Source organism: Lepidochelys kempii, chromosome 2 (genome assembly GCF_965140285.1).
Source record: "Lepidochelys kempii isolate rLepKem1 chromosome 2, rLepKem1.hap1, whole genome shotgun sequence".
In the NCBI taxonomy this organism is placed as follows: Eukaryota; Metazoa; Chordata; order Testudines; family Cheloniidae; genus Lepidochelys; species Lepidochelys kempii.
The window spans coordinates 156,286,508-156,312,471 of NC_136381.1; the positions used below are offsets into that span (position 1 = coordinate 156,286,508).

Genomic DNA, 25,964 nt, shown 5'->3' on the forward strand with positions numbered 1-25,964 from the left:
AGTTTCTTTAACATGAAAGTCTCTTTTGAACTCACTTTTGACTCTACAGCAGTGCTTATTCATGGGGAACAAGGGCCTCAGACCACAGTGGAATTTAGTGGGCGGGGGGAGGGGGAGGTTGTTTTTTAAACCAAGCTCAACAAATTGCTTAAGAGTTTAGGGGGCTCAGGTGTATTTCACATATCTCAGGTATTTAAAAACACTTCACTGCATGTATGTCATTTAGATTGTTTATTGATTCAAATGCCACACCAACGAATGTCCATCCAAGAGCTCTAGGTGCCCTTATCATAAACTTAAAAGCACAATTAAAAAAAAGAGATAAGTGAAACCATGGCGTTCCCAATGCCTCTTCTCTTTCCCAGCCCTTCCCTCTTGGATTTGACATTAAAATAGTTGCATTGTAAACAAAGTGTTTCCAAAGAAATATGTTGCGGTAGTCATGACAATGTCCGTGCCAGCTGGCGCTTCACCCTTAATGTTAATAAATATCATTGCTTTGGTAGGGTCAAATCAGCATCCTGATCCAGCATGGAATTCACAGCAGTAAAACCACAGAAGCTAATGGAGCTACTTCTGTAAACAAGGACTGCTAGATCAGCCCCCAAATATTAGTGTAAAAATCAAGATATCCAGTGTTAAAAAGAAAACACAAAAATTATTTATATATTGTGTACCACCTGCTTGTAATTTAATAAATCACCACAATTATTGTTTTCATATAAAAGTAGGAGTCCAGTTCTCAAATATCACATTAACAGTTAAGTATTTGACTAACAGACTCTTTGTTATACAATTACTATATCAATAGCTTGTCATTTATAAAAATGTTAATCCTTTTATCCCTTAGTAATTATTGTTTAATCCAGATCTTGCAATATTCCTATGGGTCAGCTTCATTAAGTCAATAAAGCAAGGGTGAATTTCTTCTTTCTAAATACTCACTATCTAGTATGTTAATCAACCATAACTGACTTCCAAATGCTGGGTCAAATAATGTTTGTCTTACTCACCTGAATAGCTCCATTGACATCGGTGTCACTCCTCTTATGAATAGAGACAGCAAAATTAGCCTGTTGCGTGTCATACTTTTGTTGTTTTGAATCTATTGGTTTCTTTTCTTGTCATTTTGTTTAAAATTTGGTATCATGGGAATGTCAATTGTCCATTTAAAGAAAAGTGAGTAGGGTAGAGGACTGGGAGTTAGGAGGCTGTGTAGTATAGTGAGTAGGGTACTGGACTGGGAGTTAGGAGAACTGGGCGCTATTCCCTGATCTACTACTGCTGTGTGTCCTTGGGCATGTCACTTACACACTGTTTCCTCTCCTACCCTTTGTCTGTCTTGCCTATTTAGATTGTAAGCTATTCTGTACAGGGACTGCCTCTTACCCATGTGTTAGGCATAGTGATTAACATCTCTGTTGCGGCCTCTAGATGCTGCTGTAATACACATAATCAATCAGAAAAGGAGGACTTGTGGCACCTTAGAGACTAACCAATTTATTTGAGCATAAGCTTTCATGAGCTACAGCTCAATTTATCGGATGCATCAAAGCTTATGCTCAAATAAATTGGATAGTCTCTAAGGTGCCACAAGTCCTCCTTTTCTTTTTGCGGATACAGACTAGCATGGCTGCTACTCTGAAACCTGACATAATCAATCATAACGCATGTCAAATTTCCTCCACCAAGGGGATTGCCATTTTTATGAAAAACATGCTCCAAGCTATACAAAACTACTTTACCTCGAGTTAAACATAACCAAAGCTTTAGGCTTGTGTTATGGATTATACAGAATATTTTAATTCTGTGAACGAACTTGAATGTTAAAAGGGAAATGGCTCTGTAGTAGTAAAGAGATTTACCGCAACTCCAGAAATGTTCACCCTCAAAGGGTCACTGAGGCTGTTGTTCACACCTCCTTCACAGGATGGACTTACCATATGGACCTGACCTTGCAGTCCTTACGCAGGCCAAACTCCCACTGAAGAACTGAGTGGTCAGACCACACCTCTCATTCCAAGGACTAAGTCACTTAAATATTTAATATATTTAAATTAACAAGGAAATAGGAAGTTGCAGTCTTGACAGTCTGTTGCCCAGTTCTGCATTCTCTGCGCACCCAAAAGTACTTTAAGTTCAATGGGAGCTTGGGGCAGAGAAGGAGGCAAGCCCCTGATCGTTTAGGCCAGGACGTGGTTCTATTTTCCTACCTCTGTCACAATTCACTGCCGTTGCCATAACTGCGAGTTTAAATACATGTGATATCAGTGGGAGTAACTCTTATTTTGAAGGGGGGAAAATCAGACCCAGGGAATGTAACCCACTATTTCAGCATCTGACCAAATAAGAGACTTCAAAGCTGAAAGCTACTCTGCGTCTCTCTCACTAACAATTTGAAGTGTTGTTGTTTAATTTAAAAAGAATGCGTGTCAAAAAAAGGACTCCTTTTGAAGCGCTTTTGACAATCTCCGGCTTTGCCACACATTCAGCTCGGGAGCTGCAGCCCCCATGTCCTACTGCACCTCATCTGACCTGGCCTCCTGCTGGGAAATTCCACTAAAACAAGTGCTCTCCCCTGAGCCCATCTGTAGTTATGGAGATATTGAAACAATGGCAGACATTTCTTACAACCATTTAGAAAATGCAGTGGTAATTACACAGGCTTATTTAGTAAGGGCTACATGACCCCTCCTACAAAGGAGAATCACACTGAGGAGGGGGACTTGCCAGGGCTTTAAAAAGTGCTGTTGGCACCACCTGGAGCATTCTCCTGCCAGTATATTGTGATTCATTGTGGTGGAGGGTGGGGTCATGACCTGCCTTCCTTTTATCCGGACACACCCCTCTGGTGCTGTGAGAACTGTAGGCATCCCCTCCATCCCTGCCCCTCTACACTCCATCACCTGCAGGTAAATTACAGCTGCTTGCGGGGGGGGGGGGGAAGAGTTATTGGAAGGGAGGGACTCCCCTTTAGGGCTTTCTCACAGACAGCTGTAATCTGGCCCTCAAAATCTAGCTAAGATTTTGTAACTAACCCGCAGTGATGCCAGCTCTCATGATTTTGTCATGAGTCTCATGGTAATTGTTGTTGTCCTTAAAGTCCCAGCTCCTGGAGTCAAGTGGAGATGTGATGATTTCTGTGGAGGAAGCTGTGGAGGAAGCTTCGAAATATGACCCCAGTGCATCCTAAAGGCTTAAAAAGCAGAAGGCAAATAGAAATCCATTATTTTTACATAATCTAATGATTTTAAAGCCAATCTCATGATTTTTGGTGCATCTGACACACGATTTTTGAACATCTGGGGTTGGCAATACCGGCTCGTTTTGCTTTAAGGTGTTTTTTTTTTTAAGATATTTTAATGCAACGTGTAGCCATTCAATTTTCAGTGTTCTTAAGCTTGCTTCCACTTTTAAGCCTCAAGTAGACACACTTTTGCGGTTTTACAAACGATAAAAAATTCACATCAGAATTAAGCATATTTATTAAACACACCGGGGGGGGGCCTCTGAAAAAATGTTATTCAATTTAATTGTTTTTAATTTACATTGTATATGTACAAGAGCATTTCTTTCAACCCACAGCTTAACAAAAAAACCAAAAACCCCACACTGCTGTTAGAAGAGCAGAGAAACTTTTGAAATACTCCGTTGTCTGAAATAAAAGCAAGGCACTCTCCTTTAACAGCTGATATATTCCTGAATTCAGCCTGCAAAAAGGCATGTTCACACTGAGAGAACTTGAATAAAAGTAGCAGGCTAATCTTCTTTAATTCTTTCTTTTGCTCTCGTGATCCGTCACAGATCATACTGCACACATCCATTCGGTGAATTTAAATAAATGTGAAGGATATTCCACAGATTACATGATGTTGGAGAGTATCACAGTAAAGAACGGCTATGGAAAACTGAAGCACATTGGTGACTTGAAGTCTAACACAGGACCCTGGACCTGCTACCATCAAAACCATGCTTCCTAATAAACGTATCTTGTTCCAAGAAAAATTATGCTGATTTGTGTGAAAGTACTTTTCAAGGGACCAGTCCCATGAAGCACTGAAAGTCCTCAGCATGGAACTGAGGGTGCTCAGCAGCTTTCAGGATTTGTCCTGAAATAAAGATGATTTCTCAAGGGACCTTGGCCCAGATCCTCAGAGGTGTTTAGGCCTTTTGTTTTACACAAAGGGACAGAAGTAAACACACTTTTGGATGTCTAGTGTGTGTGTGCACGTTTGTATATACAAATTATACACAAAATTTCAAATTCAGGTCAAAATACATTTGTCTTGCAGATCAGGCATCTGACACCAACCTACAAGAAATGTTAGCTTCTCTGATATTTAATTATACTATTATGTTTGCACATAAGCTTACAAGTCAATACTAAAAGCAAAACGTTTCCAAATATTCAGGTAAACTGGAAATCTTGACTATAATGATTAGAAGTCTGTTTTCCTATTGATACTACTAGAAATCTTGATATAAGAATAATTTTCATAAAAGCACATCCAAACATAATAAGTGATAAAATACCAGATGACTACTTGAAAAGAATACAATGACTTGATATCTGGGTTATCTGTTGCAGCAATTAGGCAATTCATTTGGCATCTCTTTGATAGTATAATTTAATTTCCATATAAACAGCATAGTTTAAAAAAGGACAAAAAGCTAGAACGTTTAAAGCTAACAAAAGATACAGTGACATCAGGTTGACATTCAAAAAAATTTTCTTAGCAAAATGACCAACAAAATTTTGACTTAATACAGTGCATATAAAGTTTTTTAGAACTAAAATCTTTAAATATTATTTGAATTTAGCAAAACATGAGAAAGATTTTAATATCAAAGTGCTAAACAGTACTGCCTTAAAAGTCACTGCAAATAAACTGTAAAATAATTTTGCTTGTGAAGTGACAGATATTTTATATACAAATGGTTAATAAAAAGACACACACACATATATACACACACACGCACACACACACATATATATGTATGTATATGTATATGCATATGCATATATATATATATGTATGTATGTATATATATATAGTTCTCTAACTGGTGTATCTGAGTCAGTGTGAACACCCCATTTAGTTACTTTGTGTAACACGGCTCCCATGAGCTGGCAGTCATTGCAATAAATACAGGCAAAGCCATTACAATATACCATGCATACAAACGTTTATACAAATAAAGACACTATGCAACAAATTATTTCATATTAATATGGCATCAACAATATAAACATACAAAAAAGGAGTACGAACACGGAATGTTTAAATGCAGCCCACTATAGCCTTCCTAGCTCTTACATTCAGACTATTTTACAAGACTTGCTTGTTCTTCAGAACCGTCTTGTGTCTGTTTACTAACTTGTTACCTAGATTAAATCTAAAACTTAACTATCCCTGATGCTGACCCTGTGCGTTCCAATCACTACTTACTTTTACTTCCTTATCTAAGGAACAAGTGCTCAGCTGAACCACAAATTGTCCCTGTGTCTTCCACATACATTTGTCAGTAAGTCACACTACATGGATTCAAGTTTGGGAAACTTTGTCATGTAAGTTAGTGCATGTAATCTTCTCACTTGATTTCTTCGATTTTATTTTCATAGTAAAATAAATTAGTTAATAAACAAGACTTAGTAAGACAGCACTTTAAAAAATTGCACTTGAACATGGGAGCTAACAGCCATTGTCATTTTGCTATATCTGATTTATACGAAATATTCAGTTGAATGTACTTTGTTAAAAAAAGTGAACTTTTGTTTACTTTGTGCCAAGATGTGTGCCCTTGATACAGGAAGTATGCTAAAGATATCATCACAAAACACATACTACCCTGGCAAACAACTATTTGTTGTTCTTGTTTTCAAACACAGCTTCTACATTTGTATTCCCCATATAGGACGAGGTGTTACACAATAGATTTAAAACAGTCTTGTTAACCTTTTACTGCTGAGATAGCATTGTCCAAAAGTGCCTTATTAGCAATTTGTAAAAAAACCCAAATCACACAAAAAATAAACAAAAACAAGAACACAACCCCCAAATAGTAAGCCGTTAAATTTTAGGCCTTAGTTTGTAAGGAAAAAGCGCCTGAAAAGTCCTCATTTTAGGGCTGGAGTTGCTTTTCTGTTATGTAAGCGCAGAAATGTTAGCAGTAAGTCACAATCCATTTGCCTGCTCTGGTGGGCATTAGACTTTCATGAGGGTAATTTGAGACTCAGAAAGGTAGGGTATCCAGAAACAACTTGTCAATAATGGAAGGGGGTGGCACCAAATCTTCCAGTTTCAGGTAAAAGATGCGCTGCAGTCCCAGTGTGCAGAGAGAACGCAAGTCAGCAAGAACACCCAGTACCTTAGGCTCTGCAGACTCAAGTGGCTGTCCTTTGTTTTGGCAGCTGAAAGCTAAGTGATCTTTTAAGCTGCTAGTGATCTTGTTGCATAGCTCTTCCACTTTCTTTGGTTCTTTTAATCCATGTCGTTCTGCGAAAGGATGGCAAGAGAACAGCCAAATCAATGTCATTATGAGAATAAATCTGCTCCTTACTCCAGGGTAATCAACCTATAACTAGGTAATACTGTAACAGACAAAACAAAGACCTTTGAAAGTATATAATAATATATTAGAATAGTGATGCCATATAATATTGACTGACCTTGTTTCATGTAATAAGAAGATATAATAATTGCCCTTTCTTGTTAGCAACCAAAATATTTAATGTTTGCTTTCAATTATAATTTAAATTATAATTAATATAAGAAACCTGAGCTATCTACATAGTTACCTACGTTTTTAATTATATAAAGCATCAGTTAATTGGACAATTTTATGGCAAAATGATCACAGGAGGTGTTTTGGAGATTTCCTTGCCTCCCTACCAGTTGTGAATGCTCAATAACTATGGCAACCATTATTTATTCAGTGAATTCAAGTGGAGATCAATATCCACTGCCAGCTCCATCAGCACTAGGCCTGGAATTCCACTAGGAATTTACAGACACTCTTGCAAGAAACCAAAGGCACCTCAACCATTCTTTTTTATTTTGATAATCTACAGCTTTTATTTATCACTAAAAAGTCTGAGATAAAGGAACTCTGGAAGTCAACTATTTCCACCTTCGAGCAAGCAATGCATAAAGTAAAAGAGCTACTGTGTTACCCATCATGAAAAACTTCTGAAATTCCTAAAACCAAACCAATGGCTTCTAGCTAAGGTGTTTTCCCCGCACCCTCCCCTATTTATGTTCTGTTAAAATGCTGCAGTGAAGTTACACATCCTCAGTTCATTAAGCTTGAGGAGGAAGCTTCATATTTGTGATTCATTAAAAACAGTCTCTTAGCAGACATATACGAAAAGAAAGCTTTGCATCATTGTTTGCCGTCAATACTTACTGGATGAATGAATGAATGTAACATGTTTCTGAACAATAATCTCAAATAACTGTTGCATTTTAATTTGTCTTTGAATTTCAAATGTGCAGAAACGTAAGAATTTGCTTCACAAGCAACGTTATCATCTTTCTTGTTTTAAATACAATTATAATTGCCAGGGAGGAGCAAGAAAAAACAGATTAAATTAACTAGCAAACATAGTATACTGTAGATAGTTAGGCCTGCAACCAATCAAGGAAATATGGTGGGAGAACGGTGGGAGGCGAGGAAGTGGGGAGTTGTGAAAGATTTATGCTCAATGCACTCCCAATTATCTGTAGGGCCCCTCCCCATCCTTATGCCAAGATTATGCTCCATTCTCCCAGTCTTTCTTCCCCTCTTTTCCATTGTCCATGGGAAGGAAGGATCTGGCAGGAGGCACTTTCTTCTGGTCATCTCCCTAAAAAGTGGAATGAATGCAGGGAGCACATTCTTCTTTGCCCCCAAAACTAGGAATAATGAAAGTGTAGGGGTTCTGGTGGGCTCCTCACTCTTCTCAGGCATGCACGTATATGTATATGTGTAGTGGGGGACCGTGCTCCTGAATTCCTCTCTGTAGTGACTGCTCGGGATATATGTTTTTGATAAACTAATTAAAATGGAGGCAACTGCAATAGAAGTAGACAGAAGTGTATGGGTCTGATCATCCTCTCATTTTTCCCAGTTTGACACTTGTGTAACTCCATTGACTTCCATGGAGCTAACTCCTGAGTTATACTGGTGTGAGATCAGAATCAGGCCCCACATGTGTAAACCTTTGGCCCGAAGCTAATATACTCTACCGTTTGCCAGCAATCTGACATCAATATGTAACAAATACATGAAAAATACTCATCTAGCTAGTAACAGCTGCTCAAACATCTTCACCTTCAAGGAATTTCAAAACCTAGATATTTGAAGTGACTTGTTTACATTCAAACACAAGAGTCACTGAATATTTAATACATTTCCAGTAAATTGTGTATAATGTAATTATGTAAGCCTGACTGTACAGGTCACCTAGAGTAAATACTTAGACGGATACTGCCATTTAAAGAACACAGTGACTAAATATTTTATGAAAGTTGAAAAATCTGTGCGGATTTTTTGGCCCAAGTCTTCTGGGGAATTCTGTGAAACGTTAAATTAATCTTTAAATCTTTGAAGTGTTCCCACCTTTTAATCTGCGTTAAGGTTGTATTTTAGCAATGTTAGTGAAGACATATTTATAGGTCCAGAGTGCTGGTATACTTAAACAGATCCACAGGCTGACTTTAAAAATAAATAACTGTGTAGTATAGTGGAGATGCTGTAAACCTATCCCATTACTTTGTGCATTGCTGCAGAGTTTGGAAAATCAACTACTGGACTTAAGCACATAGGGCTAGATCCTTAAAGGTATTTAGGCCCCAACATCTCTTTGAAGATCTAGGCCACAGGCAATTTATTTCCCAAATCTCTAAATTTTTTAATCTAAATTAGGACATTGGAATATGAACAAGAGGCTGCTAGGCAGCTCTTCAACACCACTTTCTACAAACCATTAACCTCTGATTCCATTGAGGGTTACCAAAAGAAACAACACCATTTGCTCAAGAAACTCCCTGAAAAAGCACAAGAACAAATCCGCACAGACACACCCTTGGAACCCCGACCTGGGGTATTCTATCTGCTACCCAAGATCCATAAACCTGGAAATCCTGGACACCCCGTCATCTCAGGCATTGGCACCCTGACAGCAGGATTGTCTGGCTATGTAGACTCCCTCCACAGGCCCTATGCTACCAGCACTCCCAGCTACCTTCGAGACACCACTGACTTCCTGAGGAAACTACAATCCATCGGTGATCTTCCTGAAAACACCATCCTGGCCACTCTGGATGTAGAAGCCCTCTACACCAACATTCCACACAAAGATGGACTACAACCCGTCAAGAACAGTATCCCCGATAATGTCACGGCAAACCTGGTGGCTGAACTTTGTGACTTTGTCCTCACGCATAACTATTTCACATTTGGGGACAATGTATACCTTCAAATCAGCGGCACTGCTATGGGTACCCGCATGGCCTCACAGTATGCCAATGTTTTTATGGCTGACTTAGAACAACGCTTCTTCAGCTCTCGTCCCCTAATGCCCCTACTCTACTTGCACTACACTGATGACATCTTCATCATCTGGACCCATGGAAAAGAGGCCCTTGAGGAATTCCACCATGATTTCAACAATTTCCATCCCACCATCAACCTCAGCCTGGACCAGTCCACACAAGAGATCCGCTTCCTGGACACTATGGTGCTAATAAGCGATGGTCACATAAACACCATCCTATACCAGAAACCTACTGACCACTTTTCCTACCTACATGCCTGCAGCTTTCATCCAGACCACACCACATGATCCATTGTCTACAGCCAAGCTCTACGATACAACTGCATTTGCTCCAACCCCTCAGACAGAGACAAACACCTACAAGATCTCTATCAAGCATTCTTACAACTACAATACCCACCTGCTGAAGTGAAGAAACAGATTGACAGAGCCAGAAGAGTACCCAGAAGTCACCTACTACAGGACAGGCCCAACAAAGAAAATAACAGAACGCCACTAGCCATCACCTTCAGCCCCCAACTAAAACCTCTCCAACACATCATCAAGGATCTGCAACCTATCCTGAAGGACGACCCATCACTCTCACAGATCTTGGGAGACAGGCCAGTCCTTGCTTACAGACAGCCCCCCAACCTGAAGCAGATACTCACCAGCAAGCACACACCACACAACAAAACCACTAACCCAGGAACCTATCCTTGCAACAAAGCCCGTTGCCAACTGTGTCCACATATCTATTCAGGGGACACCATCACAGGGCCTAATCACATCAGCCACACTATCAGAGGCTCGTTCACCTGCACATCTACCAATGTGATATATGCCACCATGTGCCAGCAATGCCCCTCTGCCATGTACATTGGTCAAACTGGACAGTCTCTACGTAAAAGAATAAATGGACACAAATCAGACGTCAAGAATTATAACATTCAAAAACCAGTTGGAGAACACTTCAATCTCTTTGGTCACTCGATTATAGACCTAAAAGTTGCAATTCTTCAACAAAAAAACTTCAAAAACAGACTCCAAGGAGAGACTGCTGAATTGGAATTAATTTGCAAACTGGATACAATTATCTTAGGCTTGAATAGAGACTGGGAGTGGATGGGTCATTACACAAAGTAAAACTATTTCCCCATGTTTATTCCCCACCCCCCACCCCCGCCCTCCTGCTGGTAATAGCTTACCTTAAGTGATCACTCTCGTTACTGTATGTATGGTAACACCCATTGTTTCATGTTCTCTATGTATATAAATCTCCCCACTGTATTTTCCACTGAATGCATCCAATGAAGTGAGCTGTAGCTCATGAAAGCTTATGCTCAAATAAATTTGTTAGTCTCTAAGGTGCCACAAGTCCTCCTTTTCTTTTTGATCTATTAGTTTATCACATCTCTGAAGTCACTGGAAAGTGCTTTTCTGGTAGCATCCAAGTGACTCTAAGCAGATGGAGACAAATCTTGCTTGTTTTATCCATGTGCGTCCTCCCACTGGGTCAGATTAAGACCTGGAGCCCACCATTCTGTCACTGACTCCAATGGGAGCAGGAGCAGGCCTTTGATATAAGCAAGTGCAACTACACTGAAGTCAATGGAGTTGTAACCGTTGCCTCTGGATCTCAATTAGGCCTTTTCTCTTCAGCGGCAGTGCACATGTGAATAACGAGAGCAGGATTTGACCTAAGAAGGACAGCTAGTCAAAAAAGAGGTTTTCACTAAATAACGGAGGAGGTGCACAAATACTATTGTACACAGACCTCCTTACAGTAGCAGTGAAGCAGGTGCAGGGCAGGTGAAAAGTAGGATTTTTCTGCCTTGTTAATCTCTCCCTGGTTAATTGGCCTGTCACCCACTTTTGCAACAAAAATGGTATCTCATGGTGGGTGTTCCCTCCATAAACCTGAATAAAATGACTCATCGTCAGGAGTCTTTCAGAAATTTGGCATCTAGACCTCTGCAAAGTCAGGAGTTAATCCTGAGAAATTTGAACACAGACAGTTTTTCACACCCTTCTGCTTTCCCTACATTTCACCCCAGGAGATATCTATGTGATTTCTGGTGATAAATCTGCTGAAGGTCACACTTCTGCAGGAAGAAAATGAAAGACCAGAGCAAAGTTCCAGGCTTAGCTTGCCTGCCCTCCCTCACTCCGGACAGTGGTGGAGTATAGCAGGATAGGACCAATTCAGTGATGCAGGCCTACCTCTCTAGAAAACACCACCCTCTGCAAATATACAAGGGGTTTTTAGGCTCTGTATTTAAGTCAATCTGGGTCTTGTTTAATTAATTCCTATCCACCAGAGATGTATTAATATCCTGGATGCAACAACAACAGTGAATGTCCCAGATTCAAAAAGGGCCTCCTAGCCAATTATATTGAAAATTAGGGTCTCTCCCAGTTTCAGTATAATTATTTGATTTCCTCTTCCCTTTTTACAAGCTCTTCCTCTTCCAAAATTGAAAGAAATTCCGGGCTTCACTGGCTCTGTGCTTTCCATGTTGGCACTGTTCTACTTAAGCATCTTCTGGTTCTTCAGACCTTTGGATCCCACATTTCAAAATCTCTAGCGAAAGTGATCCAAAAAACCAGAACAGCATAGAACTCATTTCTTGCTCTCATGGGGATGTGGGGAGAGCGTCTTGCACTGTTTTCTAATTACTCTCTTCTGGCTGATGCTCAAAGCAGTGTTGACGTGCTCTGGAGGAAGATGTGTCTAGCCCTGCCTAACTAACTGAAGGAAGTAAAAAGGAGAACAGAGACAGAGAGAGGAAGATCCTAGAGGAGCACCTTAAATAAAAAAGGCCTACTATGGTATCGTGGAGTTTTGAGTTAACTGTTTGCGACCCACCTTCATCAGACCAGATGTCAGTTCTTCTAATCTGGGTGAAGGCCAATACTATAACTTTATGACCTGTCATAAGGGACCTATTGAGTCTGCAGCGCACTGTCTTATATTCTGCGTCAAAGCCCGGAACATCAAATAAACAGAAAAAAACACATGTATGGACTTTTACATTAATAACATAATGTGCCTATTTAATTAATTAAAAACGTCTGTCTTTTTAGTCTTTTTCTGTATATTTCATGCTGCTGGATACCTTTCAATTTATCTCTGTACTTAGTATTGACAATATACTTACAACACCCTTCAAATTGTGTGTAGTCCCAGTGTGACATTACACAAATTATTTAATGAGTCAATTTACATATTTGTAAATAATTTGCCTATAACCATAAGTTCCATCTTGTCAGTATGCTTTCACCCACACTGGGGCAGGGGGAGGAGATTGGGGGAAGGAAGTAGGACATGGAGAGGCACAAAAGTTGTCAGCTGAGAGTGGGTTGGCTGGGATAGGTAGAAGAATGGCGGAGGATGCTCACACAGTTACTGGAGAGTGTCGAGAGATACTGGGTAGATGGATGCATGTCTGGAAGGTGTTGGGGTGGTTGGGTACTGTAGGGCGTCTGGGAGTGCTGGGATGGGTGGGTGCTGGATGTCTGGAGGGTAACTGGGGGGTAGTTTGAAGCTAAGTGAGGGTAGCTGGATACTATGTTGAGATTTCTGAGGACAGCACTGGTCCACTCCCCTCCCTGGCTGCTCTTCCCCAAAATCCAGCAGGGGAGGAGCAGACAGGCTGCCTGCAGAGTGGGAGCTTGAGCGTTCCCCAGTGGCTGGGACGAGCAGCTGCAGTCCATCCGTTCCGTTCCACTGAATGCATGCTCTCTCAGCTGGGCTACAGGAATGTGTGATGCTGCTTCTGTGCAGTGAGGCCAGGGGGAGCAGCTACAGGATTTGACAGCCTGGTGTGAAGGGGTTGCTGGTATATCACTGCGGGATGTGAGGGTGAGAGGGTTGTCTGGCTTTGGGAGAGTGAAATGGTCCAGGTTAATTTTACTGTGGGGAAGGCAGGGTTTAGCAGCACAGAAGAGTAAAAGCAGAGGGGCTGGGCTGGGCAGTTGAGAAAGGAGAATGGCATTCAGTGGGATTTGGGGAGTGGGGGAGGACTTGACCACTGGGAGCACAGGGATTGGGGATGGGGAGGGAGAACGAAAACCTCTTTTAGCCCCAGTACTGGCTTTTATTGTCTTCTTTCCTTGCCCTTCCACAGGAGAGTGAGTTCTCTCAAACACCCTCCAACTACTTCCCTTCCTCTCTCCTGCTCCCAGCATCCCACTGACTACCATACCACTTCCCCCCACCCCCTCCTGAGAGCACTGGCCTCTTTGATTCATGAAGAGCACTCCTGAGGTCAGGCAGAACAAGCAGAGCACCACTCTCAGAAGCCCTTCTGTTTACTTAGATACATGGTGCAGGGACTGTTTCTGAAGTTGGTGCTGCCTGAGACAAGTCTGTGCAGTGGCATACTCAGGCTGTCGGGGAAAGCCAGGAAGTGATTCTCCATGAACAAATCCCACAACAAGGAGTATTAAACTAGAACATTCTCCAGATTATAACCATTTCCCCATTCTGCTATCATTGAGAAATAATAAAGATAAGCAGTTCAAACAGTATTTTGTGCTGTTCCTTCTACTGCAATCACCTCTCTCTCTCTCTCTCTCTGGGCTTTCTATACCACTCATCATTTTATAGTAAATTCTTAAAAAACATATTAATGGAGATATGCCAACATCATCAGACAAAGGAATAAACAAAAATTTAGATCAACTTCAAGCTCCATTACAAATATAGGGAAAAAGAATATCAATGTTTGACAAATACAGACACACAACATTGGTAGGGAGAGAAATGTTATTTCTTCATATTTAGAGGAAATGATTACTTTCATTTGTCTGGAGGTTTTGAGAAGACTAACAAAACACAGCAAATATCTCTATACCAAAAGGGCTTTTATCACTGGAAACCACAAGAAACATGGGAATATATTAAAAGTTATTGTCATTAAACGTTTTATGTGCATCCAACTCAGCCACAGGACAATCTTTACTTGTTTATGTAAGGGCAACTGAACAGGGTGTGAATGAGCAAGCACCATGATGCTAAAACAGCGTTCAGGTATATGAGGAAGAACATATCACTTGTTCACAGAATGCTTGCATTAGGTTTTATTCCTTTAACTAAATCCCCTAAATCTCCAGGAAAATAATTAGGAACAGGTCTCATAGTTAGGTAAAAGGAGAAAAAAAGTCAAGAACATTTTCTTCTTGCTGTAACAATTCACTCATTTTGGGCCTGGTTCTTACATGAGTGTAAAGCAAAGTAACCCTACTGAGTTATTCTGCATGTACACATGGTGTAAATGAGATCAGAATCTGGCACTTATTGTACCTCTCTTAATCATGGTGAAATGAGTACAAATTGATTTTAAAAATAAGGAAATACTTTTCATAGGAAACCAGTATTGAAGCTAAAACTAGTATGTACTAAATCATCCCCAAGTGCAGGAGGGAAAAGTACCCTAGAAACTCTTCAGATGAAATCCTGGTATCATTGAAGACAATGGGAATTTTGCCCTTGACTTCAATGCAGCCAGGATTTCACCTCAGGTCTCCAGAGAATCATCGCATCCAGGGTGAAAGAATGATGCTACTTGCAGGGGATTGGGAGTAAAACTTACAACTTTGTAGATGCCCTGAGATCTGTGAGGAAATCCATTTCCATTTCTGTGGATCTCAGGGCATCTTTGTAAAGATTCAGCCCCTCTCCACCTTAGAGCCATGGTACAACGAGGCACTGTATCATCACTGAAGACCCAGCTGCATCTGTACATTATCATCCTCTCTGAGAGGGGTTAAACAGAAAAGACCGGAAGTGAATGCTGCTCTGAGTAACAGTAACTCCTGCTGTATTTCTATAAGATTGTCAGGGACATCTGCCCCCAGCTCACTCCACTTCAGTCAGCTGTGCCCCCCAAATCACACAAAGCCTCAAGTCCACAACGTTTAAATGGAAGGGCTTCTGCTGTAGAGAAATTACGCTTTCCAGGTTACAATGCCCCCATTCTGTGCTTACTAGCCAGATGTGGTAGGCATTTGTACTAGTTTCATCCCCTTTGCCCCATGCAGCAGGGGGGCTGAAATGGTCTTATGTATACACAAATTATTCACTAACACTATGCAGAAAAATTCCTATTGCATCCCCCTGCCCCCAGTGCTATATGGTTTGAGATGTATTTCACCTTTTTAAAGAATATTCCAAGAAAACATAAAACCCTGGAGAAAAAGGGAGTAATTCGGATTCCATTTTAATAGGTGTTTCCGTGAGTGAGTGAGTGAGTGAATGTACACTATTGCCAGCCAGACTTTCAATATCGCCATTACAAATGTTCAAAAATCAAGCTCACCTTATCTGGAATATAGCAAAATTGACTGAAAGTGCTCAGATCTATGCTAACAATACAGTGCTAGTATTTGAAGATTTCTGTTACCAAAAGAGCACTTACCTGTAATCATACTTAGAGCTGATAAACATGCTAAGGCTGGGATATCAAGGTTAAGGCTCTGTAAATTTAATGAAAAGTCTTTAATTGACTCGAGCCACTCCCCAAATCCACGAAGGCACTGAAGTCTATGAAGCACAAGTCCATTGCAGAATACAAACTTATCTTCAGCAGTATCAGATCTTGAAAAAAAATTTAAATCATAAACACACATAATTTTACAAAAAGATGTACAAACAATAGTGAAATGTGTATCATTTAATATCTAACACATATTATTACGAGCATATGTGGGCATTTATGTTTGACAATATGCTTCTTCCTGTGGGCAAAACTACAACAAACAAGCTTCTATGATTGCTTACTTTGGAGAGCTATAAGCCTGAGGTTAACTGTAGCATGTGCTGTAGATTGTCTAATTAGTTAAGATTTTTTGGTCCTGCCAAAGGCACAAGCAGCAGAGACATTTTACATTAAATACTGTATGTTTGAACCTAAGGAAGACAAAGTGTATATGCTTTGAAATACAGTAATAATATGACTTGGAGAAAGCAGAGATTATTTTCATTCTGTGATCCTTAGTGTTTCCTCCCTTACATTTCTCAAATTTCAAAAATTGTTGAAGACAAAACAATAGAAAATATATAAACTAATGTACACAAACGCACAGAACATACTGTAATACTCAAGGCAGAAAATCTCTTATGTGAAAAATTCACAGTATTTGTCAGACTATAACTAAACACTAAAAAGAATCCCTGATAAAAACAAATAAACAATCAAACATAGTTCATCTTCGCCCTAAAGAAACAGGGGCATAACTCAAAACTCCATCCTGGGATTTCCCTGTAACTATCTTAGATACAATGTCTTAACTAGTGCCAGGCTGACAAATGGCACCTCACTCTATGAAATGACTTGGTATTAGGAAGAAAAACAATCTGAACAGGATTTTGGAGCCCCTTTATCCCCTTCCAAAACAGAATTTCAAGACATCTGTGTGAAAGGAAAAAAAACTCCAAACCATTGCATTACAAATGCTCTTCTACAGGTCATATAGGCAAGTACAAAACAGCCTCACTCGCAAGTAAACAAGGACAAATTATGATTAAAAGGAGAAAAGAAGATTTGGTAAATCCAATAAATAGAAGCACATTAGTGAGAATAATATTATTCCATTTCTGTACATTATTTTCTTATTTTTCTTCACTTGTATCACAAATTGAACACAGTATTTTGTCAGGTTTCAGAGTAGCAGCCGTGTTAGACTGTATCCTCAAAAAGAAAAGGAGTACTTGTGGCACCTTAGAGACTAACCAATTTATCTGAGCATAAGCTGTAGCTCATGAAAGCTTATGCTGAAACAAATTTGTTAGTCTCTAAGGTGCCATAAGTCCTCCTTTTCTTTTTACAGTATTTTCTGTCTTTTGTTGCTGTTTCTTTTCGGCTGTTTTCACAAATGACAAAAGTAAAGCTATCGCTCTACTTATCCTTTAAAAAAAAAAGTAGAAATTCACAGTTTTTCACATCAATTTAATCTGGGATTATTTTCAATCACAAGTAATTACCTGATGGAGAGTCTTAGTACAAACAGCTCCAAAAAAGCTGATTCTATGAGTAATGTCTGATCTTCCTTTGGGAGATCAGTAAATCCTGGAATTTTTTCCGCCCAGCCCCTGGATATGTCAATGGAGGCAGTCAGAAGATTATAGAACTGTTGTACATGTTCTGCATCTGTGCCTGCAGCAGCCTGGTCAGTGGAACAGTACTAAAATGAAAGCCACAGAAAGTAATATTATGCGTTTTTAAAGAATGCCACAATACATACAATGCTGTCTGCTCAACAGTGCTTTTCCAGTGAGTCCCTCAGCAGCAAAGACAGTAGGTTATTTTATCAAAGGGATAATAAACAGTTAAATATGAATGTAATGCCTATATATATATATATATATATATGTGTGTGTGTGTGGGTGTGTGTATATGTGTGTTTTACTTTTAATATAGGTAGCTCTTGAATACCATAACTATATGGATTTATAGTAGGGCTGTCAATTAATCGCAGTTGACTCATGTGATTAACTCAAAAAATTAATCGTGATTAAAAAAATTAATCATGATTAATTGCACTGTTAAGCAATAGAATACCAATTGAAACCTATTAAATATTTTGGAAATTTTTCTACATTTTCAAATATATTGATTTCAATTACAACACAGAATACAAAGTGTACAGTGCTCACTTTATATTATTTTATACAAATCTTTGCACTGTAAAAATGATAAAAGAAATAGTACTTTTCAATTCACATCATACAAGTACTGGAGTTCAATCTCTTTATCATGAAAGTGCAAATTAAAAAATGTAGGTTTTTTTGTTATATAACTGCACTCAAAAACAAACCAATGTAAAACTTTAAAGCCTACACGTCCACTCAGTGCTACTTCTTTTGTTCAGCCAGTCGCTAAGAGAAACAAGTTTGTTTACATTTATGGGAGAAACTGCTGCCCACTTCTTAATTACAATGTCACCTGAAAGTGAGAACAGGTGTTTGCATGGCACTGTTGTAGCTGGCGTTGCAAGATATTTACGTGCCAGATGCACTAAAGATTCATATGCCTCTTCATGCTTCGGCCATTGTTCCGGAGGACGTACTTCCATGCTTATGATGCTCGTTAAAAAAATAATGCATTAATTAAATTTGTGACTGAACTCCTTGGGGGAGAATTGTATGTCCCCTGCTGTTTTACCTGCATTCTGCCATATATTTCACGTTATAGCAGCCTCAAATGATGACCCAGCACATGTTGTTCGTTTTAAGAACACTTTCACTGCAAATTTGTCAAAATGCAAAGAAGACACTGATGTGAAATTTTTAAGATAGCTACAGCACTCGACCCAAGATTTAAGAATCTGAAGTGCCGTTCAAAATCTGAGAGGGACGAGATGTGGAGTATGCTTTCAGAAATCTTAAAAGAGCAACACTCTGATGTGGAAACTACAGAACCAAACCACCAAAAAAGAAAATCAACCTTCTGCTGGTGGCATCTGACTCAGATGATGAAAATGAACATGCATCAGTCCGCACTGCTTTGGATCATTATTGAGCAGAACCCATCATCAGCATGGTTGCATGTCCTCTGGAATGGTGGTTGAAACATGAAGGGACATGAGTCTTCAGTGCATTTGGCCTGTAAATATCTTGCAACGCCAGCTACAACAGTGCCATGTGACCATCTGTTCTCACTTTCAGGTGACATTGTAAACAAGAAGCAGGCAGCATTATCTTCTGAAAATGTAAACAAAATTGTTTATCTGAACGATTGCCTGAACAAGAAGTAGGAGTGAGTGGACATGTAGGTTCTAATGTTTTACATTGTTTTATTTTGGAATGCAGGGGTTTTTGTATATAATTCTACATTTGTAAGTTCAACTTTCATGCTAAAGAGACTGCACTACACTACTTGTATTAGGTGAATTGAAAAATACTATTTATTATGTTTTTTACAGTGCAAATATTTGTAATCAAAAATAAATGTAAAGTGAGCACTGTACACTTTGTATTCTGTGTTGTAATTGAAATCAGTATATTTGAAAATGTAGAAAACATCCAAAAATATGTAAATAAATGGTATTCTATTATTGTTTAACAGAGTGATTTTCATACGATTAATCACAATTATTTTTTTAATCCTGAGATTAATTGTGATTAATTTTTTTATAGAAATTTATAGAAATCAGGCATTTTATAAATGACCAAATTTGGCCTTTATCCATATGCTGTTAGTCAACAAAACTAGAAATCTGGTGGTTAGCATCACTTTTAAAACTGGAAGGATATAAGAATTCTGTTTAACGTATCACAATTTTTAAATTTCCCACTGATGAATTTGGCTCAATGTATTGTAAATGCAGATTTCCTCCAAATCACTATCTCACCGTGCGAGAGGCACGTGGGATAAATCTCTTTTCTTATCTGACACATGCAGCATCAATCCATCTGAATAAAAAATTGGTTCAAAGTAAAACAACTGGCCAAAATGACCTCATCATCAGAACCGAACAATTTTTAGGTTTAGGTAAAGAATGTATCATCTTGTTGACACAACCAATCCTTCCAACAGCCCCAGCTTCCTTAACTTCCCCATGACCTGCCAACAGACTGCAGCTCCTTCCCTGCTACCACTTCCGACTTCTTCACTACTGGATCCTGTCATTTCTGAATTCAAATCTTATGGCCAGGGTCTAAGCCTGGCCCTAGTCTCTCTGTGACATGGAGCACAGCCAGAGTGATGTGGCCCAGCCTATTACTGTGTCTGAGAAGTGCTGCTGGTTTCCTGAGTGGAGAGAGATGAATCTGGAATTTACTCCATGGCTGTAACAACTTCCTCTTCCACTAGGTCCTTCGGAGTAATTTCTGGGAGGGATTTAGTGCAAAACAGTATCGCCCTGGGCCTCCCACCAAAAGATCTCCACAGCTGACGGAGAGAAGCACTTCAAAGAGCACCCTCTAATGGCAGCTAGAGACAGAGCCCATTGACTTGAGGAGTCCGTTGATAGCACCGTCAAGGGGGGACAAGGTGGGAGGGGAAAGACCCCCCCAGCCTCCCTCAATGACAACAGGAATGTTTCTTGGGCCCCTACTACTGCCACCTCACCGCCCTTGCAGATCTGATTGAGGCTGTTACTGCAGCCACAAGCTCTTCCTCTGTGGAGGAGTGAGAGGGGGAAGGTGCAAAGAGGAACCCTGGAGTGTGTAGCTCTTGTCCACTACATACTCCCCTAGGGGAAGCAGGTTCACCGATGGTGTAGAATGAGCAGGATGAATGGTCTCAGAATCATGGGTAGGTTGGAGATACACAAGAAGTGACACTGGAAACCCTACATAACTCTGGCCACATCTGAGGTATCTCTGCTGGCGCTAAGTAATTCCTGTCTGCTCAACCCAGCATTAGCTGCAGGGCCATTTCTCATCCTGTGCTCCCATTGCCTCTCCCAGCCATAAAAGCACATGTGATCCCTCTGACGAAGTTCATATGGGGAAAATCCTGACCCTGTAGCTATGGAGGGTCACCTGACACTGAACCAGTGCAGACAGGAAGATGCAGGGCTAGGGAGAGGACGGGGGCTGTTCAGGGTGTGCACATTGCATGGTTACACAAGTCCTTGGTCCTCCCGCCATGAAGGGGGCCTGGGGTGCACAAGTGGGAAGAGAGGCTATTCTAGCCATTGGAAGCAATAGCCATTGTGGAGTGGCTATGCAGCTTCTCCATGGCCTGGAGGGGGCTAGGAGGATGATTTCACCACCATCACCACTGGTCCCCTGTGCATCTGCCCAGTACTCAGCCCAGATACTCAGTCTGGGTGCTGGGATTTGGCTTCCCCCTGAGGTTAGCAGGGCAAATTAATCTGGCTCGTGTGTGACACTGGAATTCAAGGAGCACGTGCTGCACAGACCGTCAGTTCCTGGACTCCTGTTTTACGTGCTACTCAGACTGTGCAGAGGAGGGGGGTGGCTATGTGGTGCCATAGGAGCATGTCACCTCTGGGTGTGCCATCTGACTCCTGCGTGCTGTCAGCCTGTTTGCTAATTATTACAAAACATAAACCACAATGTACATCTCCCTATCATTTTGGCCTTAGAGCAGGATACTTGTTTAGTAGGTTACATGGTGAGGCCATAAGTGATTAGAAAATAAGAAGGCTCCAGTGCAAGTGAACAACCTCCACAAATTCCCAAAGGCAAAATGCGGAGGGGGCAAGGGGGGGGAAGGAGGAACTGACCTGGGCAGTTACTCCAGACTCATGGGAAATCTGGCTGCACTCAAATACGCTGGCAGCCAAGTCCCTCCAAAGTGCTGCATAACATCATGCATTTTGGATGTTCTTTGTCATAGTTATTGGGTAAGTAAAACATCTCTCCTCCCCCAAGGTCAGATCCTGCCCCCAAGACCTTTGCATGCAGGGGACCCTCTGTGTGTGGATCCCCCCATCCCATGCAGAAATTTTGGAGGGTAGCAACTTTTGTGATACCCCCTATATCCACACTACGCGAGGGGATGGACGTGGGTCAGGGAACAGATGGACCTGATCTGGGAGAGGGCAAGCACCCACCAGCCCCACACAAATTGCTCGGAAAAGGTACGATACCTCCAGGCTGTATTAACTTTTCTGCAGAGCTACATATTGGGGAGCCCCCATTTAATGGGCTCTGGAGACAGCCACAGCCAGGAAGACCCAGAGCCAATGTGGAGGAGATGCAGAACCCCAGGATCTGCTTGGCCCTAGGGAGACCTACTTGGTTGTGCAGGGGTGGAACTATGGCACATTCATTCCATGAGGGGCAAACAGAATGATTTGAGGGAAATTCCTCCCCCTTCCACAGGTATTTCTGAGGCAGGACATGCTCTGAGCCACAGAAATCAGCAAAAAGAAAAAAATATAACGCTCTAAAGCCATCCCATGCGTAGCTCATCTGAAGTCAATCGGGATAAATCTGGCCCAGTATTTTTAAAGCACTCCTTGACCACATTAAATTGACCTATAATGGCAGCAACAACACAGAATGTTACCATTTTCTAACTCTAACGTGAATATTTCCGTGTTACAATAGAGAAGCAGGTTTATTAAATTGAATATATGTTTAATAACTCTACATATTTCTTAGATTTGTTTTACTAATTCTAGTAGCTCAATCCAGCTCATGGGAGCATGATGAGCAGAATGACAGAAATTGTATTTCCTGCCTTTGAACGGTTAGTCACTGCTAGAATATGTCATTCATTACTAGAAAGGCTCACATTTTACCAAAAATAGATGAGGAAACCAAATGGGGCCAAATTCTACAGTCCTGGATTACGCACAAATCATTCCCTGCACTGGGAAAACCCAACAATCACCCCATGGGAAGGAGCTGGTGTTTACCTCACTCCTGCAGAAAACAACCAGCAGGCCTGGCCTTAGTCAAGAGACCATTGAAGAGAAGGGGGAGCACTCTGCACTCCATGAGACATCACCACAAACTGGAGGCACTTTGGGAGAAAGTCAGAAGAGCCTGTGGTTGCTGCCAAGATTTTCCCCAAGGGGAGCTCCTGTGTACAGCAGCATTATTTTATGTAGGATATGAAAGTCTGATGCTGTGCAAAGTGGTCATACACCCCTGTTCCACTCCTTCCTGCTTATGTCAGACCTCCTGGAGCTTGCATGGTTTCAAAAACATGGAGGAGGCTTCCTTAGATTTCAAGGGGAGGAGCAATTATACTCTTAGTGCATCTCCTGTTTCTGCATTGTGACCCTGGCATTTGCTTAATTTCTGGCCTCTATATACAGAGGGTTTTATTATAAATACAGATTACTGCCCTATTTTACCCTTAATCAGGCAAAATTCTTACTGAAGTTGATGGGAATGCTGCCTGAATAAGGAGTGCTAGATTTGGGGCTTTATTCGCTTGTCACTTACACAGTACAAGTCTGAACTTCATGGAATTACAACAGTGAAACAGGTGTGAGACGAATATGGCCCTTGGCCTTTAATAAGTTATAAAACAATCTTCCTAGTAATTGTTTTGGAAACCATATATCTTAATATTCTGTTACTGTGGACACATAAATTAAAACCAACTCCGAAATGAAGAGTAGCAATGTTCTGAATAGAAATAAGATTTGTTTTGACATTCCAAGGTTATATGATTATTTGGATTTTCTTTGTGCAATGTACTGATTCTTTTTTTTTTTTAAACAAATCCTGTATTGAGGTTTTTATTACTATTTTATTACGGCAGGCAAGACAATATTATTAGATTACAGTATGCTAGAAATTTGAAAAATTAAAGCCCCATTCCTGCAATGTATTGTGTGTGGGTGCCCCTCCATCAAGGCATGGGGTCCACCTGCATGCAATGCATTGCAGAATTAGTATCTTACTGAACACACCTATAATTACTCTGCTCAGCAACAGAATTCATGAAAGTGGTTTTGTAAGTACATGTTTTTACTACATATACCATTCCACTAATATCAGTTGATTTACAGTTTTCATTTTGTTCACGCTAATTCCTTAAAAAATATGCAGAACATTTACAAAGATATGATTCATTAATTTATGTTAGGAGGCTTAAAAAGAGGTTTTCAGTACTACGAAGCACTACCAACTATTATATTTTACTCTAAAGTAAAGTTAGGGTGTCAAATCCTGCCAACCACCAATCAGACACAACAGAATCTTTTCGTTACGAAGCATAAACTAATTTAACATCAACAATGCAGTTTTCCTTAGGCTTCCAATGAAATTGTACAGCATCATAAAAAATATTAGCCACTTAGATCTATGAGCTATTTTTGTATGAACTGAAATAGTCACTGTAGGTTTTTTAAAAGAAAATCACATAAAAATACACAATTTTCATTGGATTTTTGTCAATGTCAAAAGCTATACATCTATCAGTATACATTCAGGGGCTCAATCCTGTATATACACATCTGGGTAACTTTACTCACAGAAGTAAGTCCATTTAATTCAGTAGGACTATGTACATCAGTAAAGTTACTGACATGCATAAATGTTTGTAGGTTCAGGCCCAATGTGTTTTGGGAAAGTTAAAATAAATGAAAATATACCCAATGCATTCTCCCATTAAAAATCATCAGACAAAAATATAAACTGGGTGCTTAATAAACAGAGCAAAAAAATTCTATAGGTAACTATAGATTAGCCTGTAGAAAAGCATCTGTAATGTGCCTATAATTATTAAAGAATGTCAATATAATTACAAATAAATGGAAAGGTTATTAATATATATAAAATATAATAGAATATATAGAATCTTCTTAATAGTAAATGATGCATTGGCTGCATAGAGTGATGTTGTTTTGACCAGTTTCATATTTAGTAAAATTTAATAAAGAGAAAGGGATTTGTTCATGATTTTCCACATATGTGTTTTTTCTTTCCTTGTTTTGGAATTTCAATCATATATTTTAATAAGTGCAGGTGAACTATAGCCTATTTTCTGCAATAGATAACAAAATAGCTCGTCACTATTTAAATAAAATAAATATATAAAAATAAAGTTACAAAAATCTACAATATATGAGAATTCTTTGCTTTTTCAATTATTTTTTTCAGTTTGATTTAAAGAACTATTCGACAGACTTGGATTAATCAATAATAAATAATACCGATCTCTTATATAGTGCTTTTCATCAAGTAGGTCTCAAAGCACATTACAAAGGAGGTCAGTATCATTATAATTTACTCCGTCAACCTAATATGCATGCTGTATGATGCAATGGTCCAATTCTGCTCCTACTGAAAACAATGGTGAAACTCCCATTGATTTTAACTGGAGCAGAGCCGGATGCCTATTTGTTTCAACAACCAGGTATAACTTCTCGTAACCCATCTATCTGAATATGAGAAAAGCAGTTAGGTTTTCCAAACTAGAAATTAAGACCCCAATCCCACAACTGACTGCACAGGAGCACATCCCGGAGTCTGCCCTGAGTCCTGTTAAAGTCAATGGAGCTCTGCACGGTTGCGCACAGCCTGTTGCGGGAACAGTGCCCTATTTACCTATGCACACTTGCTTTAGCACACCTGTGGGGAGTACTGCAGATAGTCTTGTGTCTTAAACTCTGTATCACAACAGATAGAGGCTAAAATTAATTCCCAGTGTAACTCCATTTAAGTCAGTGCCGACACACCTGGAATAGGGCACTGGGTCAGTTATTACTTTATCTAAATTTTACAGTTCTCTATTTTCAATGTACTGATTGTTAAATTTTAAAAAATACAACTTAGCAATTATTTCTATGCAAAAAATCATAAAACATACTCTGGAATAATCAAGCTCTCGGGGTGTGGAGTCAGTTAAAGCGCGGACCAGGGCATTCATCATACTGACTGGAGGAGAAGGTGGGGAGGGCTGGGAAGGTTCCTGCTGTAAAGGGCTCTTTGGTTTGGAAGGCAGACGACCTCTTCTCCCTTTCAGGCTATCAGTACGGACAACTGATTAAAGAAGAACAAAAATCA

General features: G+C 40.0%; 1 protein-coding gene across 3 annotated transcripts in view; it reads right to left on the reverse strand.

The window, feature by feature from the left end:
• Positions 1-4,859: 4,859 nt before the first annotated feature.
• Positions 4,860-25,964, reverse strand: part of NR4A3 (nuclear receptor subfamily 4 group A member 3) — a 32,663-nt gene continuing 11,558 nt past the window's right edge. For all 3 annotated transcript variants that reach the window (XM_073332529.2, XM_073332530.2, XM_078851652.1), the window contains 4 exons: positions 25,768-25,940; positions 17,505-17,704; positions 15,940-16,118; positions 4,860-6,497 (listed from right to left, as the gene is read on the reverse strand). In XM_073332529.2, coding sequence (XP_073188630.1) covers positions 6,235-6,497; positions 15,940-16,118; positions 17,505-17,704; positions 25,768-25,940 — 815 coding nt within the window. In that variant the 3' untranslated portion in view covers positions 4,860-6,234. The remainder of the gene's footprint in view (positions 6,498-15,939; positions 16,119-17,504; positions 17,705-25,767; positions 25,941-25,964) is intronic.